The sequence below is a fragment of the Propithecus coquereli genome, unplaced genomic scaffold, assembly GCF_000956105.1.
Source record: "Propithecus coquereli isolate 6110/MARCELLA unplaced genomic scaffold, Pcoq_1.0 Scaffold92, whole genome shotgun sequence".
Classification (NCBI taxonomy): domain Eukaryota; kingdom Metazoa; phylum Chordata; class Mammalia; order Primates; family Indriidae; genus Propithecus; species Propithecus coquereli.
The window spans coordinates 427,657-455,547 of NW_012155507.1; the positions used below are offsets into that span (position 1 = coordinate 427,657).

General features: G+C 36.4%; 1 protein-coding gene across 1 annotated transcript; it reads right to left on the reverse strand.

Moving 5' to 3' along the window:
* On the reverse strand, positions 1-26,974 carry KIF23 (kinesin family member 23). The gene is made up of 20 exons (XM_012664834.1): positions 26,905-26,974; positions 25,217-25,345; positions 21,248-21,353; positions 20,556-20,665; positions 19,954-20,124; positions 17,102-17,214; positions 16,821-16,942; positions 15,115-15,217; positions 11,126-11,205; positions 10,916-11,035; positions 10,577-10,700; positions 10,108-10,266; positions 8,711-8,868; positions 7,547-7,720; positions 7,137-7,316; positions 6,505-6,816; positions 2,449-2,531; positions 2,178-2,259; positions 1,435-1,505; positions 1-650 (listed from the first exon to the last, which is right to left on the reverse strand). Exons 3-20 carry the CDS (start codon positions 21,257-21,259, stop codon positions 635-637), a joined length of 2,190 nt encoding a protein of 729 aa, XP_012520288.1. The 5' UTR covers positions 21,260-21,353; positions 25,217-25,345; positions 26,905-26,974; the 3' UTR covers positions 1-634.
* Between the last annotated feature and the right edge of the window lie 917 nt (positions 26,975-27,891).

Consider the following 27,891-nt stretch of genomic DNA (forward strand, 5'->3'; position numbering starts at 1 on the left):
TTTGTATTTCTTAGTGCTTTTTATTTTAATTCTTTTGGCATATCTAAATGACAGAAAGTGAATATATACATACAAAATTCAAAATAACTTCCTAAAATGGTTTTATTGTTGGCCAGTCACTGACATCTTTATTTTGAAAGTTTGAATTGTCAAATAGGTCTAAAGTGCATTCCTGCAGCTAATCAATAGCAGCATTTGTTATTAAAACCTTAAGAAATATTCAGACCAGAGTTGGAAAAGTCACAATAAAAAATAAAGTGTGATCTAGACATATCCTTCCTTAATCACCTAAGACGAACACTTTCATGAATTAGTTTATAAGTATACAAGAAATATACAAAAAAAAGCATTATAAAAAAGTTCATACAGCAATGAAAAAAAGGAGTCTTTCTCTGCTATTAATATTAATATTAAATACAGCAAGGTATGTACTATACCAAGTGTGTTGAATTCTAGATGTCTTTGGAACCATAGGGGGAAGCTTTGACCTAGGCCAGTGTATGATGTAGCTCAGTTCTGTGATGTTCACCAAACCTGGAGTTCTACAAGATGGCTTAGAAGGTTGCTTCTGGCATGGCTTTGGAGAAATCACTCACACTAATGAAAATGTTCTTTCGCTACTGGGACTATCAGTTTATGGCTTCTTGCGCCTAAAACATAAAAACCAACATTTAGTGTTGAATCTTGCAACTAGTGACACACTCATAGCAAATGAATTTTTAGGAGGGCTTTAAGAATTGCTGTTTGATCATGAGAAAATTTAAGTCCTTCTGAGGAAGCAAATAACTTATAAAATATGCTTATCTGGTATTAAATTTAGATTTAATTTAATCAGGACTTCACGTCTTTATCCTGTTACAACAATTTTCCAAATTGCTTACTAAGGAATACAGATGTTAAAAATATTGTATGTGTAGATACTTGTAAAGTAGGGATTTTATTAAAATATGGAAAAAGAATGGGTCAGACTCCTGTGTATGGGTTTAATAGAAGAGGAAAAGGTGTGACTCCTTCCCTAATATAAATTCTGCCATTCGGTTTTATTTACTTTAGTGAACACTTATTGCTATACCAAAACCAAGAAGCAAGTCAGGAAAGAATGAATTACACAAAACTGTCATCATCCCCAACTAATGCCTTCAGCCTTCCCTCTCTACAGGTGCTCTCAGTTCAGCCTCAGAAAGCTTTTGAGCATTGGCAGAATATGAACAAGAGCCACCAATCTTCTATCACCTCCTGTCCTTGCAGCTCCGAGGCTCTCAGCACTGCAGTTGCCTACTGCAGTCTGCCAGTAGAGCCCAGATATTCCAAGGGGAAAATGAAAACCATATGTTTGCTCTTAAAAACAAATGGATGGTTGGGAAGGGCTGATGGTGGAGCTACTAGAGAAGGGAAAACACACACAGCAAGGCCCCAGTTACAGTCAGTGCTTACTTGGGTTGTGCGTGATGCTGATATCCAGGTCCCAGCTGAGATCCTGCTCTCATCTCCACAGCCACGGAACACTGAGAGGAAAATGACGGAAGAGGAAAAGATCAGCTCCTCTCAACAGTCTGTAAAACACAGTTGTTTACATATAGGCTCTACCTAGATGAAATCCAATATTGCTTTCTAGTTCAGCGAAGACACCTATGTTAAAACACCAGTTACTCGCAATTTATTTCTCACATAGGCAACAAACGTTGTAAGCCACAAAGATCTTTAGAAGTCATTCAGTTAACTTCCTTCACTTTAGTTAAGGAAGAGGAGTTCCTGAGAAAGTTAGTGGCCAGGGCCAGAGCTGAGCCTCCTAACCCCCACTTTCTCATGTTTTTTCATATGAACCTCTTCTCAAGAGTAACAGTTACAGGGAATTCCTGGTGAGCTGCTTCTAAGAAGATTCCCATCAAGTTGATGTGAATTCATGTTATTCTAGAGTGATACTCTCTGACTCGTTCTTGAGCCCTATTCCTCTACACTGCAAACAGGGGCTTTGAACTGAAGAGCTCCAATAAGACCAGACCTAAAGAAACACAAATACCTTTGCAGGTGTGCTACGAACAGGCCTACATGCTGCGCTGGTCATGTGACATTGTACCTCAGCATCTTCAAAGAGCTTAAAAAGCTACAGCTATGTGGTTTAAGATAAGAGATGCCTAATTTTTATTAAGCAGACAAATATTTAATTTTTCCCCTACCCTTGTTTCTACATCGGTCCATTCAGACTCTGTGCCATCTGCCTGGGCAGGTACTACTGTGGAAGATCTTCGTTTTCGACTACTGAAAAGGGGGAAACATGATGCAACAATTATTTTTGCATCTAAGAACAAAAAAATATTAAAAATAGGGAAACACCATCTATACCCCTTTGGAGAATTAATGATAAATGTCACAGGATATTCTGTTCCTCAAGCATGAGCAGCCAGGAAAACATCCCTTTAAAGAGACATGTCTTTGATGCTCACTCACCCACTTGGTGATTCTTGCTTTAAAGTCTCAATATCAGTAAATTGAACAGATTGTCCACCACCCCTTGTTTTGTAAACATCACCCTAAAGCCAAGAGAAAAGGTCACTGTTACACTTTGATACATCCAAATGATAAACACACATATCATATTTCAAATTGATCTCAAGAGTCTACTGTTTTATGGAAACTCCCACCCACAAAACCAGATGGTGCTTGGGACTACCAAGTCTGTACTATCAAAATACTTTAGAAATATGCGTACCTATATCTCACTAAAGAAAAGTCCAATACAATGTAATTAGTAACATTCATAATTGTGGGAAAAAATATTCCTTTTTGTCCCACCTGTAATTTAAAAATTAAACTGCCCTAAGGATCAAGAAATCTGCCAGAAATTTCTACATATTCTAAGGCATTGTTCTTTCTTCTCTGAGCATTACCCCTCATATTCAAAAGATAGTACAGTCTTATCTATAGCTATAATTATAATAAGAACTATCCTCTAAATTAAATTTGAAATGAAAAGGTTTTATCTTTTATTTCCTGATTATTTCACTGACTCTATGATTAAAGGAAAATTATTCTACAGGCAGGCAAGTCATCTTTCTGGGAAAGGGCTTTAGATAGCCCAATACTGAATGATTTTGACAGGCCAAATTTTAATGTGGACTTTTTATCTTGAACTGACAGAGAACAAAGGTGGGAGTTCTTTGTTTAGGTTTATTTTTTAAGTAGTGGTTAAAACTAAATATACAGTAAAGTACATTATGGATCTGGAGTTCTAAGCAACCCAAGATTCTATGCCTATTTAAGCTGATTTAGTCCTCCTTTAGCAGATTCACACCTAAGCAGTTACTTTAATTTTCTGCTAACAAAAAGGTTACATCAAATACCCACTGATGTTCCAGTTGACACTGTGTGTTTGTCATCAAAGTAGCAGGGCAAATGGTTTTTTATTTAGTTGATTTTTTAATATATTTTTTCTCCTGTGCAAATTAGTTTTTACCTTAATTAGTTTAGTTTCAATCTCCCCATCGGAGGCTAGTTCCTGGTGGGTCAGCATGTACTTCTCACACTTAGCTAGTGCCTTTTCATTTGCAACAGATACTGTGATGGCATGAGGGACATGTGGCTGCATGACTGTTTCAGTTTGCACGTTAGAGGCAGGCTTATGATCTACCCATCTGTCTCCTGCAGAGCGTGATCGTCTGTGTCGGAGACGAATTGGTGGTATGTTCTGATCAGGTTGAAAGAGGAATTGAGAAACAAGCATAACCCAGAATTAATTTAAGGGTATTATTAGAAGTGCAGCAGGTTTAGCTACGTTACTTGATGATAGTGTCAAAACAATCCATTTCAAAGCTAAATAGTTCTTCAAGTAATTTAAACATTCTCTTCATATTTAAAAACAAAACCAACGAACATCTTTAACACTAGCTTGTATATTATAAGTTCTACCTGGGATCTTCCCTTTGAACAAAGGATGAAAGACGAAATTCTGGTAATGCTGCTAGACTTTCCTGCTTAAGGGGTGGTTCATGACAAATAATTCATTTTATATTATTGATCAAAAATCAATATTTATGCCTGGTATTATGAGGTAATCTGTTAGGTCCACAACTCTGTTAAAAGCTTCAGGAAGAGCCCTAAACATGTCTAGGCCTCTAAACAAAAGAGAAAACACTCCTTATACAAAGACAGAGAACAAATAATAAAAGCTGATGAAGCTATATAGTACAAAATACCACAGAACATAAGGTATAAGAACTCTATGTATAAAATGACTAAAAGAAATGTAAAGTACTTCTGAGTACTTTCACTATACGATTTTTAAATCTCAAAAGAGAACTTCATTACAAGTTCAAATACAATAATGGCTAAAATATGCCAAGAAATTTTTTTACCAAACATTTATAAAGGTTCCAAGAATCAAATAAAGAATACAGTGTCAAATCAGTCTCTGTTATACAATAAAAAACTAGTCACTTCCAGTCAAATGTCATGTAAATGTGAAAGTGAAATTTAGCATAGTCTAAGAAAAAATATTTCATATACACGCCATCATTAATTGTTTGAAGCAATGAGTTATCACTGGCATTTTGTAAACATCTCCTGTGTGTAAAACTGAAAGCAAATGAACAAAAGTCTGTCACAGGCCAAATCCTTCAACACTGTTCAAATGTAAAGATCCCAATTTCAAAATGTATACCTGAGGAACAGAATCATTTTCCCTATATAGTGACATAGGCAATGCAGTTTACCGTTAAAGATGCTGACCCTCAAAACAAGCAGCAAACTTTCCATTTTTAAAATGGTTTAATTAACGTTGAGCAAGAAGGAAAGTCTGGCCTTTATCGTCTACCATTTAGCCAAAGTGAGCGTTTCCTTCAACACATTTAGTAACAAATACAAACCCAAAGCTTGATAAAATAAGCTTCAGAAAGACGAGTCTGTACAATCTACTAGCATTTATGAAATAAATATTTAACATTTTTTCCTCACTGAAATATAAATTCAGTCCACCTGACATAATTTTTGACCAACAAACTTACATGCATAGATAGTAACCTTACGGTAACTTTTCTGCTGCACTTCTAAAGAGATTTTGATTTCAAGTGAGAAGTTGGGGAAAAAAAAGTATCTCTAGTAAATCCTCTTAAATATCTCATAGCCAAATTAGATATCACATTAGTGTTGGCAAGGCACAAGCAGGCCTTGAATGGTTTCAAGAAATAAGATGATTGACTAGAGTTGATCAGAAAGACCATTCACCATAATTTGCTCCCTAAAAAGGTTTAAGGCAAAATCTACAAAGCAAAGAACTTAGGAGACTCTAGAATCATCTGTTGCCTTGGTACATACCTTGGGATTCATCGCCATCCCTTAATAATTAGGAATTCGGGCCACCTACATGAACATTCATCTATACCCTAAATTATACAAGCAAACCTAAAGCAAATATTTACTGTAAGATTAATTTAGAAGAAAAATTCTAAAAGAGTTATGTTAATTTTACTAAGTATAAAAACCACAATATTAACTTGGTTCATTTATTCAGATTCAAAGGAAACTTTACCTTAATCCTTAAGAAGAAAAATATTAAAGTGACTTTAAATACCCTTTAATGAGGCAAAGCCCTTGTAAATTGAGATAAAGCCTCAAGAATAAAAGTAATTTATTGGAAATGAAAATCTTCAGTAGTTTCAAAACAACTGGCCTGGACTCTTCAAAACAGTCAATGTCATAAAAAATATGTTGGGTTGGGGGTTAAAAGAGGTTAAAGAGATATAATTAGCACATGCAATGCATACACTTTGATAGCATCATGGATTGCAAAAGGAAAAGCCATTAGTGGGACAACTGGATATTGTCCCAGTAGAGGATATTTATTCAATTTATGTTAACTTTCTTAGGTGTGATAAAGATTGTGGTTATGTAGGACGATGTCCTTATTCTTGGGGATGAAGTATCAGGGTCTATGACTTACTTTCCCAAAGGTTCAGGGGAAAAAAATGTTTACATATCTATGTAATGTAACAATTGGTAAATCTAGGTCGGGGGAAAGACATTATTGTACCATTCTTCTATCTCTTCTCTTTGGGTATGAAATTTTTCAAAATAAATGTTTGAGAAAATTTTAAAAACTAGGGTTCAGAAAGCAGCAGCAAAAAACTATAACTTAGGGAAGGGGAACTAAAAGAAAAAAAATGGAAAATGTGTGCCAAGATACTAAGGTTCACCAATTTTGTGCAAAGCTCATTAGTTTATTCAACTGAAAAGCACAGACTACTCTGGGATATGCCAAATTGACCTGTGTTCATTGAACACACAGGTATTGCTTCTGTTGCCAGATGTGTTTTAGGCTTTTTCAGATGAAGAGCTAGGCCTCAATTTTAGAATGAGTCCATCTTTCAAATTAACTTACAGAAAAGTTAGACATTACTTATACGTATTGGAGCCCGCCTATTATTCCATTGAACTTTCAGAACCAAGTTACAAAAAACAAAGAAGATAAAATCTACTGCTACAATGCTTTAAAATAATACTGGCACTAACCCTGCAGCAATGATCCTCTTCTATTTCTATCTCATTTCTGAATGTAGGAACCACCTCCCTGCCTTCAGTCCAGTACATCCCTCGCCTTCTGTCTGACACGATACAAGTTTTACTTTGTCCTGGCTCCTGTTGCCTACACCTTGCAATAGATGTGACATTGAGAGGTGTGTTGTACGAAGGAATTTTCTGCTCCCATTCCGAAATACAGGAAGCTACAGAAATGCTGCTGCAAGAGTTAGAGCGCCTATGTAGCTGTGGCTGGCTCATGAGTTGCTGGCCGTTGGAAATCTGAGCAATATAGTTACTAGAAAGCTAGAAAAATTGAGAGAAATTAATGAGCAAGACTGAAAAACTGAGAGAAACAATTCATTACTCTTCTATAATTTTAGCACAGGAAGATTTAACATTATAAATAATTATTTGTAATAAATTACTAAACTTTTATGCTAAATTTGTATTTATACTAAATTTAAAATTTTTTTTTTCAAGTATCTCAGGAAAAAATATTTTTAAATAGAAATTTCAGAAATATAATTAATATAAAACAAAAAACTGATTATCATAGCAACAGTCATCTAATCTGAACAAATTTCCTCTAGTATGAAATTAATGCACAACCACAAATAACTTACAGGAACTGGCGACGGAGAAACAGATCTTTGAGTAACTTTCTCTCGATCCCGCTCCCGAGAGGGTCTCTCTGGCTTTTCAGTTTTGGGTTCGGTAACAATAGCCTTCAGTTGTTTCAGTTTTTCGTCTTTGACCCAGAGTTTATTCTGCATCTCCAGCTGTTTGGCTGCCACCCTACGCTCCTACAGATAATCAATGGCAATTTATATTCTAACTCGGTCATAGCAAACAAGTACACCAGATTACCCAGTCACTTTATTTCCTAACAATGACAGTTCTCTAGTTCTTCCTGAGAGTTAACAAATACTACCAAAACCCTACCACAAATACAGTAATTTAAAATATCTAACCTAACTACAACATGAAGTAAATCATCCAACTCTGAGACGAGCACTACAAGAATGACACTCACGCATTCTTTCTCCCACTTCATTGTTGTTTCTGTAACCATGCCTTGCAACCTGGCTTCTAATCTGCGTTTGTCAGAAAATTGTCGCTGAAGTTTCTGATTCTGGGTTTCAAGTTCCTGTTGCAGATTGCGTTTATCTTCTTCATAGATAGTGGTTGTTTTCTCTAAAATCTCAATCTGGGAAGGTAGACCATTATGTTCACTATTTGGTATGCAAATATTTCACGTCACTATAAAATAATCTTTCTTAATTTGCTTATGTAAGCTTATTTGTGGAAATAAAAGTCACAGAAAAAGCATATTTTTCCTCTAAAATTTCATCTGAATTCCCATTTCCATTCCCAGAAATGGAAACCTGTTAAACAAGTTCCTTACCCAGAGACAAAGTTGTAACTGACTTCATGTGAAAATTACTTTCTCTTAAAATTAAGGCCTAAAACTTAATTTTTTAGGCTATATTCAGAATAAAGTAAACTGTGTTGGTTAAGACTAGCTTCTCTTTAGAATGTATACCCTGCCAAACCTCTAAACAATCCTCTGTAAATAAGAACATATTACACGGTGCTGCAGCAGCAATCCCCAACAAAACAGTATTTCCTTCTACCTCAAAGGAAGAATTTAATCCTGAGTTTGTATTTGTTTACAATTTGTAAACCAAATATGGATCCAATTAAGATTTACTGAGCATCTGTTATGTCTATCTCATTTAATCATTTCTTTCATGTGATTATTGAAGAGACGTATACTGAGCAAATATTTTTTTGTTTTTTTTTCTTTTTTCCCTGCCCCCCTGAGGAAATACTTCTAATAAATCAAAAAGCAAGCTATAACCAAAGCTAAACTCTAGGAAGTCCTCTAGAAAGCTCCCTTGCTTGGGCCAGAGAATATTCTTTCAACCACTGAACTCTCATAAAATTAAAGAATATATTATCCCTTTTCTCTCTTTTATGCTTTTCACTCACATTTCCTCTTCTTTGAGGTGGGATGAAGATTAGTAAGTAACCAAGTGAGAACTCTTTTTTTTTTTTTTCTTTTTACCCCCTCCACAGGCCCCACCAAAAACTCTTAATAAGCAGCAGTTACAGGCCCATGGAGCAGAACAGCTCACTCAGAGACCAGTGCTAAATGGCCAGCACATACATCCATTATAATAATGCCAAAACAAACCTTATATTCTAAAGTTTTGTTTTTCTTTTCCAGTCGTTCTATTTCCAATTTCTGTCCTGAGATCACCTTTTCTTTTTCATTTAGTTTTCCTTGAATGTAGTTTTCTTTACTTAAAACAGCACTGTCAAATCCTTGTAATAAAGCTTTAAAAGTATTAGCTGAAACAAAAGCATGCAGGTCAAATTTTACTCCAATTCCAAAATAACCAATGAAAGAAACTTCTAGTAGCAGACACTAGATAAAAGATGGCTATTCAAAACTACAATAAATTTTTAAAAAGAATAAATAAAATGCAGCTATTCATTCAGCAAATCTCTGAGAATCAGTTTAGTGTGAAAACAAGTCTGGAGGGAAATCAGGAGTTTGACTGTCAGACCTTTAAGAGATACTCACAGAAGCTTTCTATTTAATACTGAAAAGACACTCAAGTCTTTCATTTTACACTAGAGCATCTCTTCCCAACCCTTACAGGTAAATAATTTGCTTCATATCAACAAATGCAAAAACATAACACTAGATTTAGGATTAGTTGAAATCCCTGGTATACCACTTACTAGTTATGACTTAGGCAAGGTAATTAACTTTTCTAAGCAAATTTCATTTTCATATGGAAATTTAAATACCACTTTATACACAACTTTACAGTGAAGAACAAAATGAACTGATGATAAAAATAATAGATACATTCACTTACTATGTACCAGGCTGTTCACTGTTCTATAGGATTTTCATACATTATCTCGTTTATCTTCATAATACCCCCTGAAGTAGAAATAATTACAACCCCCATTTTGTAGACAGGGAAACTAAGAAATATTCCTTTGTGTTCATCACTATTAGTAAAGAAAGAAACAGGAGGGAAGGAACACATGCTCCCTTTTTTGTTTGACTTTCTTAGAATATAAAAAAGAGCTGTGAGAAAAATTCTGTCATTCTAATTAAACAATGCCTTGAGTACTTCAAAGCATAAAGACAAGATAACTCTCCCTTAAAAATACATCCTACCGGCCGGGCGCGGTGGCTCACGCCTGTAATCCTAGCTCTCTGGGAGGCCGAGGCGGGCGGATTGTTTGAGCTCAGGAGTTCGAAACCAGCCTGATAAAAATAGAAAGAAATTAATTGGACAACTAAAAATATATAGAAAAAATTAGCCGGGCATGGTGGCGCATGCCTGTAGTCCCAGCTACTCGGGAGGCTGAGGCAGGAGGATCGCTTGAGCCCAGGAGTTTGAGGTTGCTGTGAGCTAGGCTGACGCTACGGCACTTTAGCCCAGGCAACACAGTGAGACCCTGTCTCAAAAAAAAAAAAAAAAAATACATCCTACCATGGAACTCAAATTCATTGCAAATGCTTTCAATTTCAGAAGTTAAAATGACTGCAAATAATTTTGCCCTTACCCTGCTTGTTAAACTCATCAATCATCATTTGTCGTAGATGATGTCGTTTTTCTAAGGCTTCAATCAGCTTTGGAAGTGTATGCTCATCATTGATATCCAAAATTTCACACGATGGCAAAGGTGGAAAACTCTGTAAAACCATGTCGGTAACCAATGGTTCTGTATTGAAATTATAAAAATTATAAAAAGTTAGATAGGAGAGAAAAAGCTTATTTAAACAAGTTTAACAATGTGATTAGAGCCCCAATTTAACCATGGAATTTCTTGAGTTGACATAATTTTATTTCCTTCAAAATGAGAGTTATAATATACAACAAAAGAAATCTCATTTATATTTTGGTTCAAATTTCTTTGAACTTGGCTCTTGAGGAGAAGGTATGTAAACAGTTCTCTTGTATGAAACAGATTTTTTTTTTTTTTTTTTTTAAAGAGAGATAGACCAGGGAAATGATGTAACACTAAATCATACCATCTCCAACTGGACCTCGAGCCTGGTTTCTGTATCGCCTCCCAGGTGTTAAACCACATATTGCCTTGTCTATTGGTCTTGCTACTTCAACTTCTTGGGTCACTTCTGCAAATCTCATGACTTGCTAAAATACAAAACAAACGGAGTTTTTAAATAATAAGGATATCTAAGTCCTTCGGAAATTACTAAATGAAGCAACAATAGACTGGTTATTAGTCTACTTCTGTATCCAATGATTCTGGGTCAATTTATAATGTTCAAAATGTCTTTCTTCAAATCCAAACAGTTGTTTTCCCTACAGAAACTCAAAACTTTATAGGATAAATAAATTAAAATTACCAAGCTTTCTTCATAATCTTCAGCCTTTGGATTTACACACACAATCATACGCACTTTTCCTTCCCCATCAAAGTAGTTCTTGAACAGGTGGGTTAACTTTGAATCTCGATAGGGAACCATCTATAAACATATTCAAATCCAAATAAATGCATAAGGCAAAAAATGCACACAAAAAAACTATAAAAATGATAAAAGAAGGCCATTGTTTACCTTGTTAGTTCCATACATTTGGTTTTCTCTCAGGACATCCATACATGTTCTTAGTGTCATTAATGACTGATTAATGTTACCTGAAAGAAAAATACACAAAGAAAACATGAGAACAACAATATGGTAGCTAAAGTGTGCTATTTGCCTATAAAACCTCAACTTCATATAACCTTTAGATGAAATTATAACAAATTTTCATGGCTCAATTTAATCTTGGCCCAGGCTTTCTTTCAACGGCAGCATTTCTGGAAAGGTTAAACGGCCATCCTTCAAGGATCAAAAGGATTTTCCACAGAATGTAACATTACACTCAATGACCCATAAGGTTTCTTCCAAATCCTAAATTCTATGAAAGAATATCTTAGATACAGATGTTTAATATCCTCATATTAAAGTGTTTTTTCTAAAACATGGACATTTCAGGCTATAGTTGGCTCCATTAAGAGTCTGAAATCCCCCTGGTACCCAGAGGAGCTCCTACTGTTTCTATTAATAGCAGTCAAGTGTCTTAGGAACCAACTAACTCTGTCCCCTTGTACATCTCAACAAAGATTTCTTAGGTGGCATAGCTGTTAACTCTAAGTACTCTTACTAGGATTTCTGAGCCAAGGCAAGTCTGACATTAATCAAGCCTCTAAGAATGCAGATCTCACCTGATTAGACCCCAAAAGTGCATGAGAATGTGTTCACTTTGGAACCTTGACTAAGGTCAGACAACTTCATCATTCTTTCATACTTGGCCTCCCAAAGATACACCCTGGATACACCTCCCAAAATACAGAACTCATCTGTACCTCCATAATATTCCATGATTCGTGATTTCTCTCCCTTGACCCAAAATCCTGATGTTCTTTCTTTTCCCACTGTGCTCTCAAGAACTCATATTCCTGTTAATAGATTTCCCTACATCTTCACACCTCTCACAGAATGATCCATTCATCTCTTTCCCTAATGGCCGGGGGTTCTTAGCCCGGGGTCTATGTTGTCTACAGATACGTTTCAGGGAGTCTGCATACTTCAATGGGAAATAAATTATATGTTTGTACAGACCTCTAACTAGAAGTGAGCAGTTCCTTCAATTATGAAGTAGGCCGAAAAACACAGTAGTATTATAATAGTAGTATCTGTGATTTTTATCACTAAAATAGCAGATATTTTTATAGCACATTACAGTCTATTGTTGATCAAGATACTTATGTACATCGTTACTTTGCAATTTAGTTATTAGACTTGCTGTTGGGTTTTTATTTAAGGCATTAATAAAGCACACAAATTACTGTATGACAAATTTAAGAATACTTTTAAAAACACATTTCAATATAATTGGTTTCCTTTGTAATCCTCTATGTTTACATTCAGAAATATCACACTGGGCAGGATCCACAGGCTTCGCCCTACATCGATGGCCTAAAATCCTGCAACCTAATCCTTGATCTCGCAGAAGGATCGTGCTTCCCCCTGCAGCCCTGTAGCCTTTTAGTGTAAAAGCTGCTTGTTTCCTAAAGCCTAACCTTCCATAAGTGTGGTGAGCGCAGGGAGGCCAGCAACACTTTCCTAGTTCCTCCTACGTGCCAGCGCCTGGATCATTTTGGTATCATGAGGACAATCACTCTCACATGCTGTGGTCAGAGGACCCCGATGTCCTCAACTCCAGTAAATCCTTCTCTCTCCATTGTAGCTGCACAATCATGCCGAAACCCGGAACCTTACCCCTCAGAAGTACTCCACCTCTGAAAACCTGACTGACACCTGTCATCTGCCCCAACCACAATCTCTTTTGCTTCTTCTTCACTCTTGTCATACGTGGTCCTCACCCATATTAACACTAGTAGTCCTTTCTATCTTTCCCCAAAGCATCAGAAACCTAAGGTGTTTACTTTCTTCCCAATCCAACTAAAACTCTTATCCCATCAAGGTTAATCCTTCCTCTGGTGATCTGGATTCCAATTCTCCTGCCCTTCTGGGATCTTGCTCTACCAATAATCATTGCTTTCATATTTATTAACACCTAATAAGTAAGAGGCACTGGGGATACAATGGTAGACAGCACAGACACAGTCCACTCTCAGAAGACTCAAGCGGTTCAGACAAGTAGCAAGAGTCTTTTGGCCCAGGCTAGAGGCAGATCTAACAGGCCCCATTTTGTACCACCGGTCTTCAACTTCTTCATCTCTTCAGACCATAAATAAACTCAAGTCTTCACTATCTTCTAATATACATATATAATGGGTATATGTTTTTTAATCATTTCATAATTCCTCAAATCCCTTTTAGTTACCACCTCTCTCCCCTTCCCAAACTCCTTAAATCTCAAGGGCTTGTTCCTTAAGGCTCTGCCCTCAGCTATTCCTCTCTATTCTCCAGGAATAATCTTATCTCCCCCATTGCTTCACTCCTGCCTCTACTGGCAAAATCTAATCCTAGAAACCTTAAGTTAAATCTCTCTCATTCCAAATCCATGTACCTCTCTCTGCATTCAATCATAGGCATGTCTACTTGTGTAAATTGAACATATCAAACACAAGCCTCATTAGTACCCCCAACTGCTATTGAAACTGCTCTTTATGCCCCACATCATGGTGCACCTCCTTCCTGACTAGCTCTTGCTTTATGATGATCTTTTTTTCTCCAGGTCACATGATTGCTCATCTGAATTGCTTGCCAAAGGGTCCTAACTGTTCTTTCATATCTCTAGGCTTGCCCCTGGTAAATTAATTCTCTACACTGGCAAAATATTCTTTCTCAAAGACTAAACTTTCTTTAACTGTAAGGTGGAGGCTGTATAACATAGTAGAAAGATACCATTTTTGAGAGTCCAACCAACCTAGGTTTGAACCTAGGCTCCAGCCATGGGAAAATTACTTAACTTCTCCCAACCCATTTCCTCATCTGAAAAATGAGGGTATGATACAATCCTGAGAAGTCAGAATCAAAAACCAAGCCCATGCCTAGTGATACTAGACACACACTAGAACCTTAATAATTGGTAGCCATCATTATTCCTTCAAGATAAAATTCAAACTTCTTAATATGACAGACAAAGGTCTTCATGACCTTGCCTCACTTTCCTACCTCAGTTCTCACAGTTCACCAACCCACAGCCTGCACTTCAGCTACTTTGAGTCTGCCATATTCTCTCAGGACTTGCTCTGTTTAGAAGCAGCTGTCTCCAGCAGGGATGTTGCCTTTAATCCTATCCTTCTCCATATAGGTCGCTGCTCCCCCCCCCACCCCAGACTGGATTAGAAAGCCCTACTCTGCACTCTTACAGAACCTTGAACTCACTTCCATCATACTCTACTCAAACGGTCTAACTATCCACTGATCTCTTGTACTAAGCAGGGCTTCATCCTTTATATCTGTGTTCAATTCCTGGCACACAGTAGTAGGTACGCAGTAAATGGTTATTAACATAAAATACAACATGCACAGCTATACTAAATGAAAGATTAAACACACACACACACACACACACACACACACACACACACACGTACATTTCCCTTCAACTGACTTTTGCATTCAGTTGCATTCATTTTCCCATCTCCAAAAGCCGATTTTTACAACTATGAATGCTGGAATAACTGTTAAATCACTTAATTTCAAGGACCCAATACTGACCTACAATACTAACAATACATATAACAGACTCTTTCAGTATATATAACTTATTTTATATTTATTTTAGTCAATCTTCCTCATTCTTAAATCAGTGTCTTACACTGGGTGTGAGTGGCTTACCTGTGATCCCAGCACTTTGGAAGGCTGAGGAGAGAGGATCACCATAGGCCAGCAGTTCAAGAAATTAGTGTTTTGTAACAGATACCAAACCAGCCTAACTAAAGAAATAGCATCGGCCATTAATTTAAACTCTAAATTAACTAACTGAAGAAAATTATGTTTAAACCACCCATCAATAAGTAGATAAAAAACTGGCAATGCAAGTTTCTGAAAGCTGTGACAATAAATAAGTGCTACGCTTTACTCACCAGCTTCACGTAACCTGTTCCCTTCTGCTCTGGTCCGGTTAGTTCTTTCACTTCCAGCAAGATCTACCAAGGACAACTGGCTTATAGTGATTTGCTCTTTTTCCTGAGGAAAAGATCACAAAGCCAATAATCCAAAATGAGTTATAGTTGGTTTACAATGTTCTTTAAGTAGAGTCAAAGCAATGAGTTATTAAGTCTTACTGAATATATTTGCACAATATAAAATGCATATAAGAGGGGCAAAGGATACATGTTTTAGGGGAGACTTTACTAAGAGTGTGATCAATATATTCATCAAAAACAAAAGATATATATATATACTCACAACATTAACTTTATTACTTGTCTATTGTCTAGTCTTCCTTCTACATCAGAGTGTAAGTTCCCTGAGAGCAGGGACTCTATCTGCCTTTTTATTACATTATCTCCAGCATGATATATAGTGTCTAGCATTCAGTAAACTCAACAAATATTAGCTGAAAAAAGAGAGCCTAGAACAGGGCTATCCTAAATTTTCTATAATCAGATATTTTATAATCTCACAATAACCTAATAATTTCATAATACTCTAATTTTCATAAAAAGAAATAAAGGTCAAGAGGTACCTGATATTGTAACAGTAGATGTGATTCAAAGGAAATCAAGTGTATATGGAAAGCTGACATAACTATTTTCTAGTGAACATTTATTGAGTGCTGACTATAAGCCAAGCATTGAACTAAGAACTTTATGTGCACTGCCTCCTTTAATTCTCATAACCTTTAAGGAGGTTCTACTATAGTTAAGTCATATGGCTAATAAATATAGGAATCAGAATTCAAATCCTGGTGGTCTTCCCTACCACCCATCTCTTGCTACATATAAACCTCTATAATGCCACAATTTTATAATATGGTTTGAATACAATTATACTTTAGTATCTTAAAGTTATTAAATTATGTATACTCCAGCATAAATGGTGTTACTAATTGACATAAGCCTTGTAGCATGACAGGCTCAGTTGTAGGTAGCGATCAGCTGATAGCCCTACTGGCCTGGTAGGTACAGCCCCATTTCCTGACCTGTACCTACCTTGGAAAGTGAATTGCCAACACTTTAAAACCATTAACCGAACTTCCATATACAAAAATGAGTCATCAGTGATAAAACAATAAATCACGTGTTCTTCTTATCTCCTCTATTGAAGAAATTTTTAAAGATTTATAAACCTTTTTCATAGCAAAATTCCAGGTTCCAAGAGTCACTAGCCAAATTCCCAAAACTACACTCTCTAATGGAAGAAAAAAAAATTTCAGATGTCGTCACCTACATGTCTTCACCCTCAGTATCCATGGGGGACTGGTTCCAGGACCTCCCGCAGATACCAAAATCCACAGATGCTCAAGTTCCTGATATAAAATGGTGTGGTATTTACATATAATATCTAATACAATGTAAATGCTATGTAATGAGTTGTTATGCTGTGTTACTTAGGGAATAATGACAAGAAAAAAATCTGTACATATTTAGTACAGATGCAGTATTTTTTTACAAATACTTTTTATCTCAGTTGGTTGAATCCATGGATGTGGAACCCACAGATACAGAGAACTGACTGTACATTAATTCTAGAAGAATCTTCGCTGCAATAAAATGTCTCTAATTTAACTCTAATTCCAAAAATTAAGGATTGAGTTAGAACCAGAAAATACACGCTACAACTTTACCTGTAAGACATTGTCTCCATCTGCATCTAAGGGAGCCTGAACTAATTTAATGTTGAACACACTATGGGAACGGCTGGACTCACGATTCAAATGGGTGTTAGCAATACGTCTCTTTTTTTGGCCTGTGACAACAGAGAAATCATTGATCAAATCTGAACTCAATCATTTCATTATACATGCTTTCTAATCAATCAAAAAAGATTGCTGTCAAATTATAGTAGCAACTCATCAGGGTTATATTTATCATTTTATATTTTTCTAATTCTAGCTTTGTTTCTAACCTCTCCAGAAAACTTCAAAAGCCTCCTCAGTAGATTTCACTTCTATTTCCGTACATCCTGCAACATACATGTTATGGTTCTTATCTTCACGAAGCAATTTAGACTGTGGAGGTCTATAGGAAAGAAAAAATGATTAGTTTAAAAATTATGAGATACTGATATCTTCACTTAAGACTAGGACTAAAATGCCAGGTGACAAGACATCCACTCTTATAATGAAAATAAGCTTACGTAAGACCCCGGAGAAATATTAAACTTGGATGAGATTTATATACAGTCAAGATTAGTTACGTAACAAGATAAAAGGGACCAATTTCGTTTTAAAAGCTTTGCTCTAATTTGCTCTAACAAAGCACATGAAACAACACTAACTAAACAATTAGAGACCAAAGTAGTATTACAGCAACATCACATGCACAGGTTAAGCATCAAAATCTAGTATTTTCCTAATTTTAAAAGATCAGCAGATAGAACTGGTTCTGACGTCAGCCATAGCAGAAAACAAATTCAGATAAGAGTTTGGTATATACCAGGATTGGCAATCCTTTCAAAGTGGCCTGTCAAGTTTTAGTCTATATGGTAGAATGAAGGCTGGGTAAGGGTGCTGTCTGTTTGGCCTCAGTCCTGTGAATGGTGAGGGTGGAGACATTTACCAGCCACCATCACTGATAATCAGTGGAAGATTTTTCAGGAAGCAAGGAGGGCTTAGAGTAGCAGCCAGCCCAATGCCAATGGAAAACCACCTACATGCAAACATGCCACAGAATGCCAACCACTAGTATAACTGCACCCTTCTCCTTAAGAGCCAACACCATCACATACACAAAATCTGTGTTCCTCATGGGTGTGCTGCAACTGTTCCACCTACCAAAGGGATAAAGTAGAAGTCACGGTTTCTATAGCAGCCATCTCACAGCAACATGTTCAGTCCTGACTATGTGACAGTCACAATGAGTTGTGTCTTAAAAATCCTCCACTTGTTAATAATTTTTTTGTGTGAAAAACCACTAAAAGTTAACCAGCTTAAAAAAACAGATCTAATGCCACCCTAACAGATTAAATCTAAATTCAGCGCCAAAGCAGCACCCTTGTATATTCATTCAAGGAGTTACCCAGAAAGGTTTACAAGGCACACAAGTCATTTTTGTTGGTCTTCCTTTGTATAACTAAATAAAACCAAGATAAGATCCTTTCAAAATAATCTCATTTAGAACAAACCAAACAAAAACTAGGTACATGGGCAGACATGAAACTCATTAGTAGCAATGCAGCAATGAATGACATCACAAAAGTTTAGAAAAATCGGTACATACAAAACCAGAGTCAAGGCAACTAACGCTTTGAAATAAATGAAAAAGTAATTTAGTTTGATATAAAAAGCAATTGTCTCATAGTCTTTACTCTTCCATGTAAAGACTTTAATCTTCTCTATAACCTAAGTAGATCCTTCTTAATACCAACATTCCAAGGGTAAATAAAAACAGGTCACTCCAGAAATAAGTCCCTCCGTAAAGTCCTCATTTTAGGAAGAGTTAAGTAGAGCAATAGTCTTCCTTTGCATAAACTTCTAGAATGAATACTTTTACATTGAGCTCACTTAGTAACTTTGTAATTGTCTTCCCAATCAATGTAGATGAAAATTCAAGGACTCTGAGTGAAGATACCTGTATCAAAATGTGACTCAGTAAGAACCACAGAAATACTTGTATCAAGTATGGCCTCAACCAGAGTCCATAAATTTTCCCTGTAAATAAAAGTGGATACACTGACATCTATTTTCAGTCTAATGGTTTTCTAAATCCAGCTGTTTCTATAATAATATTCCTTTGGACATACACACAAAGTTAAACATAAGACACATGTTGCCAAGGAACGGTGGCTCACGCGTGTAATCTTAGCACTTTGGGAGGCCAAGGCGGGATGATCGCTTGAGGCCAGGAGTTCGAGACTAGCCCAGAGCGAGACCTCGTCTCTACAAAAAAATAGAAAAATTAGCCATGCATGGTGGCGCATTCCCATAGTCCCAGCTACTCAGGAGGCTGAGGCAGGAGGATTGCTTGAGCCCAGGAGTTTGAGGCTGCAGTGACACTCTAGCCCAGGCGACAGAGCAAGACCTTGTCTCAAAAAAAGAAAAAAAAAAAGACAATGTCTTCATATTATTTACGTCCTGAGAGGCCCTAACGAAGATAGCATTAAAGACAAGCCTTTAGCTTAAGAACAAAACCATCAACTCAGAAACAAGATACTAATTTTAGACATAAGATTCTAGAGTAGAATCTGGCACAAATGCAGATTTATGTTTTGTGATGCCAGGTGGTGACTGGTCTTCAGTCTAGGCAAGGCAAGACCCAAGGACATCTAAGAAGCAGTCTTTTAATTCTGGCAAAATGGCAATGCAGATGTCACTTCCTGTTAATCAATGATGAAATGTCTGTATTACTTGCAAAGATTACAGCTTTAGGCTCCATTCTATAGAGATCACCAAGATACAGGTGGTTAAGGAGGCCACAAAACTTCCCACACTGAGTCTCAGGTTCTGGATAAGTAGCCCCAGAGCATATCGACAGGGAAACTTCCTAACATAATTAAGGGCCTTCTCAAAATACAGCCCAGAGGCAAGAGTTTTCAAAAGTCATCTCTAAGATGAATATTCAGGTCACTCTTCCCCTTAGATGCCTTAACCCACTTGTTCCCTCACTGAGCACCAACTACTTGATAAACAGTTATAACATTTCATTTTGAAAACAAACACAAGCATTATTCCCATTTATAGCTGAAGAAACTAAGGTTCATTGAGGCAAAGTACATTCCCCAAGGTTAACAGCTAAGAAGGGGCTCTCTTCACCACTTACTTGGGTTTTATGGGATCAAATGGCACCTCTTCCAATAGATCATATATGTAATTATTATATATTTCAATATAAGAGACAAATACACCATAGACACTATCTTCATCAACCTCTTCTGCTTTGCAGAATTCTTGTACAGTTATCATATCTGCAAACTCTGGATCTATTTGTCGTCTAAAAGAAAAAAAACAAAAAGTCTGCTGTTATACACTGTGAGTAAATATCAAAAGTAAATTATCCCAAGGGGAAACGAAAAGATTTAACATAAATGATACACTATTACAAGTAGAAACACACAATGCAATTTTATTCATACTCAATTGAAAACAGCATCCCCATCTCCTCCTGGATATACAACAAAGGCTTTTACCCTCACTCCTCACCCAGAGTGGCCCCTTCCTTCTCAAAAGAGTAATTCAAACACAATGTGCTCAAAACCAAAGAGAACATCTGAGCAAATAACTGAAGAACATTCCTCAGCTTTAATCTCACAAAACTCAACTGTCAGACCAACTTCTCTACTTAATGTTCCCTATGCCTGGGCAAACCATAGGACAGAATCCCGGACCTCTAGGCTGGTGTTGCATACAAATATAATTACTTACTTGCTAGAGAGTGTCTTTGGAATGGGCACAGCTTCTCTTTTCTGACGTTCTAGTAAGGCATCAACCTCACACTGGATATCCATACTATTCCTATCATTAGATTTAAAAACCTGAAGTGGAGCAAAAACCAGATAATGGTTTTTAGAATTTGACCTAAATACTAAGAAACATGTTTAAGAAATAAGAAACATTTAATATTTAAACATAGTTAAGGTTTCAAAATGAATCCAATGCTTTGGTTCTTCCTTAATATTACAGTATCCATAGGCATCTTAGTCCTGTGTCCACAGTGAAATAGTCACAACACAAAAGAATTATACTTACATATCGCTTAGCTTGAAATGACCCTATGCTGTTAAAGATCATGTCCAAACAACGAGGAAGCAGCCCTCCTTCCCCTGGAGAACCAGTCATTGTGTGAGTTTTTCCACTCCCCGTCACACCATATGTAAAAAGAAGACCTACAGTATAGCAAGTCACAATGAGTTACATCTTAAAAGTCCTCCACTTATAATATTTCAATGCATTAAAAAATACTAAAAATTAGCCAGCTTACAAAAAGCAGGTTTAACATCACTCTAACAAATTAAATATGCATTAAATGCCTAATATAAATGAAACATACAAATATCAAATAAGTTTTATCAAAAAAGGAGAAAAAGGCAAACCCAACAAAACTCCAAGAATCGTACCATTTTTGCCATGAATGAGGTCCTCTACCAAGGGATTAGCCACAACATCAAAGAGCTCCTTCTGGGTAGTGTGAGTGCCAAATACTTGTTTAAATGAATACTGAGTCTGTGGAGAGAGAAAAAAATAAAACACACTTAAATGGAATTCTACGATATCTAAGCTAGAAATACATCTGCTTCAACTTAAGATGTTTCTTTACGAACATTTAAGATTAAGAGTCTCATGTTCTACTGACTGAGCTAACTGGGCGGAGGCTATGAACATTTAAGATCTAGACGTGCAATGAAAAAATATGAATCGTCTTTACAGTTGGAACTTTTAGTGTCTTAGTAACCCACTAAAAAGGCATGACACACCTAAATTACACGACTTATAAATTGGTAAATATTTTCAGTCACAACTACCAAAGAGAATGTAGAAAAATCTTAAGCCCTCTAATGCTTCATAGACTAAGGCTGATTTTGTTTTAATTAAGTGACAAAGAACATCAAAATGTATTACAACAATTCATAGTGATAGATTTGTGAAAATCTGCAAGCATTACTTCATACACTAATTGACTGTTTTCTATTTTTTCTTTATAAACGTGTCATTTAACATGGCATATCAGCATAATACATGTTTTGATGTACTGTATTTTAAAACCAGAAATGAACTGTAAATATAATCTCATCTCGAGTTCTTATATGAAATAAATTTTAAATTGTGACCTTTAAGAAAGCAAGAATACTTCAATTATTAAATTTCTTTCAAAATACAGTTATTATAAGGTATAGTCACATTATCAAAAATACTATCAAACTCCTTGAAAAATTAGATTGGAATATATAAATGTAAATTAAAATGTTTTAACTATCCAGGAGCTGGAGTTCTATTATTTCTATTTTTGTTATTTGCTAGTTTTATTGGCTTATAGACATTATAATTATTTCCGAGGACTTCCTGAATTTCTTGCAGTTTTTGCTTCTTGAATTTCAATGCTAAATTATTTAGTGCAGCATGAGTATTCATTAGAATTTATTATTTATTATTATTTATTACAGTCTTTGTCAAATGTCCTTTTTCCTGTTCTACAGTCTTTACCTTAAATTCAACCTGCTCAGATATTAATATCATGACTCTTAACATTTTTAAGATTAGCAGTATCATTCCCCAAAAGGAGACATGTATAGATTAATACTCAAACATGTAATAATCAAAATATTAATAATGACAGCTGACAATAGGCACTGCCTATGCAGTGAACCATTTTGTTCCTAAGACCTCTGATGTAGGTACTATCAGTTATGCTCATTTTATAAATGAGAAAACAGAGAGGTTAAATAACTTATCAAATACCAAACACTTACTTCAGCTATGCTCACTCTCACCATTGTGGAAGTTTTCATTCTAATCCTATAAAACAGCTTTAGAATTCACAAAAGAACAAGAATCTTGGAACTAAAAGAATATACACAGGACAATACTGAGAGGTTAGATAGATGACCTCAGTTCCTCATGAATAGTTCCCTTCTCTCAAAGTAAAAACTGGGGCCCAAAGGAAAAACTTACCCAAGCCCATGCAGCTAATTAGTATCAAAGCCCTCTCCAGAACATTGTTCTTTCCATTAAACAACGTTGTCTTCTGCCAAAAGGCAGTAAGAATTTTTAATCTCCATCAAACCTTTTGTTAATACCTACTTTGAAACTTTTATATATATTTTAAATTTACTTCAATAAATAAGTAAAATTCAGTAGGTCAGTGTCCAACTATATTACATCCTCAAAGACCTGTTCTTCCATAAAGCCTCCCCAGCCCATGCATTCATGCTCTGTCCATATTTATTCAGGGTTTGATGAATAGGACATATAAGGTGCATAACCCCTAGAAGTTTACATTATGTGGAGGAAAGAAACAATAAACAAGTAAATCGATTCTGTTAAGTACTGTGAAGGAGGCGCATAGAATGCAGACTAAGGGAAAAGAGGGATGGGTTACTATTTCTGACGGGGTAGTCTGGATACCCTAAGAAGGTGATATTGAAGGTGAAACCCAAGGATGAGGAGCCAACCATGCTAAGCCCTAGGGAAAGAGAATTCCAGGCTAAGGCATCAGCTGTCAGGCAGGACTCTGGCTTATTCAAGGAACTCAAAGGATTAGATGAATACTAAAAGATGAGGGTGGAGAGATAGGAAGCAGATTAAGCAGGATTTTATCCATTTAAAGATTTTATTCCTTAAAAGGTTTTGAACAGGAATATGGTGAGATCTCATACTTTAAAAGATCATTCTGGAAGCTCTGTAGAAAATGGATTAGAGAGGAAGGTTCTGAGTAGAAGCAGGCAGTCCAATTAGGCTTCGGCGGTCTTGTCAATGCTACTCAAAACACAGTCAGCAAACCAATGCCTGTCTGAGAACTGTTCATTATCAGACTACTTAAATGCTGAGAAACTTTTTTAGCCATTTGGCATTGCTGCAGTGTCACAGAACAGTGTTCAATGGCTTATCTCTCTGTACGATTATAAACCAGTTCTCTGTTACCTAATGCACGTGGGTAGTTCCATCTAGCACAAACTGTACAAATGTACCAATTGCAATACATTGAAAGTAAAAAAGCTATTCCTTCACTACAGATAGTTTGAGAAACACTGGGCTCAGCGAGTAACAATGAGGCTCAGAATAGGGTAGTGGTAGTGGAGATGGAAATGAAAGGACAGTTTCAAGATGTACTTTGGACTAGCACTGATAGGATTTTCTAATAAACTAGATATGAGGTGGGGCAAGTAAAAGGTGAACACCAGGTTTCTGGCTTGAGCAACTGGCACAGATGATGGTGTCATTACTTGAGAAGACAGGGAAGGAAGTGATTTAAAGGGAAAAGAATCAAGTACTCCTCTTTGGATATGTAAAATTTGAGATGCCTATAGGACATCCAAACAGAGATATCAAGTAAGTGGTTGGATGTTTGAGTTTAGAGCTAGAGAAAAGGTTTAAGCTGGAGATAAAAATTCCAAAGCTTTTACCATATAATCAACATTTAAAGCCATGTGAAAGTGTAGATAGAGCATAGAGCCCTGGGCATAGCCCAACTCTATATTTAGAGGTTGGAAAAGGAAGAGCCAGCAAAGGTGGCCAGTGAGTAAAGAGTGAAAAGAACAGAGAGAGCTGGAAGGGGAGACAGGAGAATGATTCAGGAAGGAGAAATAGACTGTAATGAGGACAAAGAAGTATACATCAAATTTAACAGCAAAGAGGCCACTCATGGTCTTCCAAAAAGCAATTTCACTGGAATAGAGGCACAAGAGTGAACGGCAGCTAGATGTAGAAATGACACCCTGAATTCATCCTTTTCCTTCTGCATTCCCACCATTCCCCTCTTTAACACAACTGACTTTGTCTCATCTAGATGAGAGTTACTTGTTTACTCGTTATTGATTATTGTCTCAACTAAGTCGTAAACTACATAAAGGTAAGGACATGTCTTACTCAAGTTTTTTAAATCTCCTTCCATCCTCCAGCCTACTAGCTTAGTGAAACATTTGCTAAACTGAATTGAACTCAGTATTTTTGAGTTTGGTCAATATTTTCCTAAAAATAAAAACACTTCATAAGAGGTTGATACAAGTATAAATGCCTGTTATTAGTTATCTTAATCACCACACATGAAACTGTGTGTGTATATAAAAAACTGCTTAGCACAATCACATATCATTCCACATTAAACTATCCCTAACATGTGCTCTAAGAAACAATAAATATATACAATGTAAGAAATTATCCCCTAAAAGCAATGCTCTAACTCCAGTGTACCAAAGATGTGTCTGTGCATTCCAAAAATCAAAAACACTTTAGATATAGTGCTTATAGTGAAGTAAATAAGTCTTTCAAAAAAGTGGGATCACACATGAACTTTCTTAAATTTAAAAGTGTAAAAGCCACTCAGGAAACAATATACCAAGTAAAAACAACTTGGTTCCAATAGGAATTACCTCCTTACAGTCTCCATTTCGGTTGAGTCTGTAGCCCTCAGGAGTATGAAGCTGAACAGTTGTATTATTGATCACTTCTATGCAACACTCTTGATCAGGAAAGCTCAGTGGGCGCACCCTACAGTATACCTGAAAAAACAGGAAGGCATGTACAGAACAAAGGTTGACATTTTGCCTGATTTTTCATTTAAGCTTCCATTCACCCAGTCCACAAACATTTGGTCTCTCAACCTAAGAGAAAAAGCTAGCGCTACGAAAACCAAAATCTGCTACTTGAGATTGACAAATGCAAACAAACATATTAGATGAGAAGATTTAAAATATACATAAAATTAAATTTTGATAACAAAAGGATCAAAGTGCACAACTTGTCTTCACTATTATATTGTAATAGCGTAAAATACTATTTATATTATACAAATAATAAAGTTATACTACTAATATAAAAATCTCTAACAGCCAACAACATATCACACAATGAGATTTTTAAAAGCTAGAATTCTTTGGCATTACATGTCAATTTATAATAAAACTTGCCAGCTTAACCTAACAATATACAAAGAAGTAAAAAGGAAAGGGTAGGGGAAGGTTTGAGGGGAAAACCCATTCTGGCTATATGCAAAGGACCTAATTCCCTCAAGTCAGACCTGGACGCCAGTGGCAGTGAGGAAGAGATTTAAAATACCTCACAGCAGCACCCGAATGTTTATGGCAGCACAATTCACTATTGCAAGAATGTGGAAACAACCCAAGTGCCCGTCAATCCATGAGTGGATTATTAAAATTTGGTACATGTTTACAATGGAATATTACTCAATTATAAGAAACGACAGTGATCTAGCACCTCTTACACTTTCCTGGATTAAACTTAAGCCCATTATCCAAAGTGGGGCACCAAAAGAGAGGAAGAACGGGATCCATTTGTACTCACCATCAAATTGGTACTAACTGATCAACACTAGGTTGATCACATGGCAGAAATACTCTCTAGGGATTAGGGGGATGGGGGGGCAAATCTACAACTAAAGGACATGGGGAGCACTAAAGGGTGGGAAGGGCATGCCTTTAACCCGCATTTGGGTGAGGCAAAGACATAAAGTGTAACTATAATGTTTGTACCCTCACAAAACCCTGGAATAATAAGTAAATTAAAAAAAAAAATACCTCACAGCAAAGCAACCCTCTTTTATTTGCCATTTGCTTTTAAAAGCAAGTTCCCAAGCCTGAACCTAGTGAAGTATTTGCAATTATGAGTCGGCATTAGATTGAATTAAGGTATTCTATACCACAGTCTTTATGAAACTTGGTCCCCAGAAGTTTGGGGCTCCCCTGGTGAGGCATATCATCAGTTACTGTACACAGGTGGGAAAGAATGCTCATCTGAGCAGAATATTTCTCCCATCCACAGAGAGTATGAACCCAGTTGAAGATTTTAATTATCTAACTTTTCAAATTATAATTATAAAAGGAATGCAGTCAACCAAAGACTTCATTTTACAGGACTAATTAATCCTATAGAAAAAACAAAATTTCATAGCCAGAAGCAGTTTTAAACAATTTAGTAAATCCACTTAAATATTCTTTGACTACACTTTTGCATCTCTTCTTCCTTCTATTCCAAGCATACACATAAGACAGAAAGGACTGGAGAAAGAATATACACACATAAATCCACAGGGAGATCTTACCCCAACTGGGTCTTTAAGGTTCGTTTGGGATCCTTTTTTCACTAGAGGTTTCCTGGGTGTCTTAGCCCTCCTGGTCACAGGTTTAAAAAAAAAAAATTTTAGTTCAACACTAATACAAAAACCTCACCTATAACTTACATAGACAACCTTCCCAGGATTTATAAAATTATTCCTTAGCAGTTCCAAAATACTGCATCTCAAATAACACAAATAATACTAAACTAAACTGCATTAGTAGCAGAGTGTTTGTGGCATGTGTAATCCAAAAGTAATTAAAATTTGGTTTAGAATACATTTTTTGGTACCAAATATACCAAGTTACTCTTTGATTAGTTCTATATTTAAAATAGTTTGCACATTTTCTTGAACAATTTTACAGAAGCACTAAAAATTTGAAAAATCTGCAAATAACTGCCCACGCTTATTTTTGAAGACATTTACAGGCCAGGCACGGTGGCTCACGCCTGTAATCCTAGCACTCTGGGAGGCCGAGGAGGGTGGATCGCTCAAGGTCAGGAGTTCGAGACCAGCCTGAGCAAGGGCGAGACCCCATCTCTACTAAAAAATAGAAAGAAATGATCTGGACAACTAAAAAAATACATATATAGAAAAAATTAGCCGGGCATGGTGGCGCATGCCTGTAGTCCCAGCTACTCGGGAGGCTGAGGCAGGAGGATCGCTTGAGCCCAGGAGTTTGAGGTTGCTGTGAGCTAGGCTGACGCCACAGCACTCAACTCTAGCCTGGGCAACAAAGCGAGACTCTGTCTCAAAAAAAAAAAAAAGTTAAAGACATTTACAGATGTGCACAAGCACATACACTGTGTTAACAGTCATTATCAAGGCAGACTAACAATCAATTAACTTCGATAAATTACAAAAATGCACATGAAGAAATCCATTCTTTCTTTAAAATTTATGCCTATACTGTCAAGGAACAACCAGCCAATGAATGGTCAAAACGATAACCCTTTGTCCCCAAATAAAATG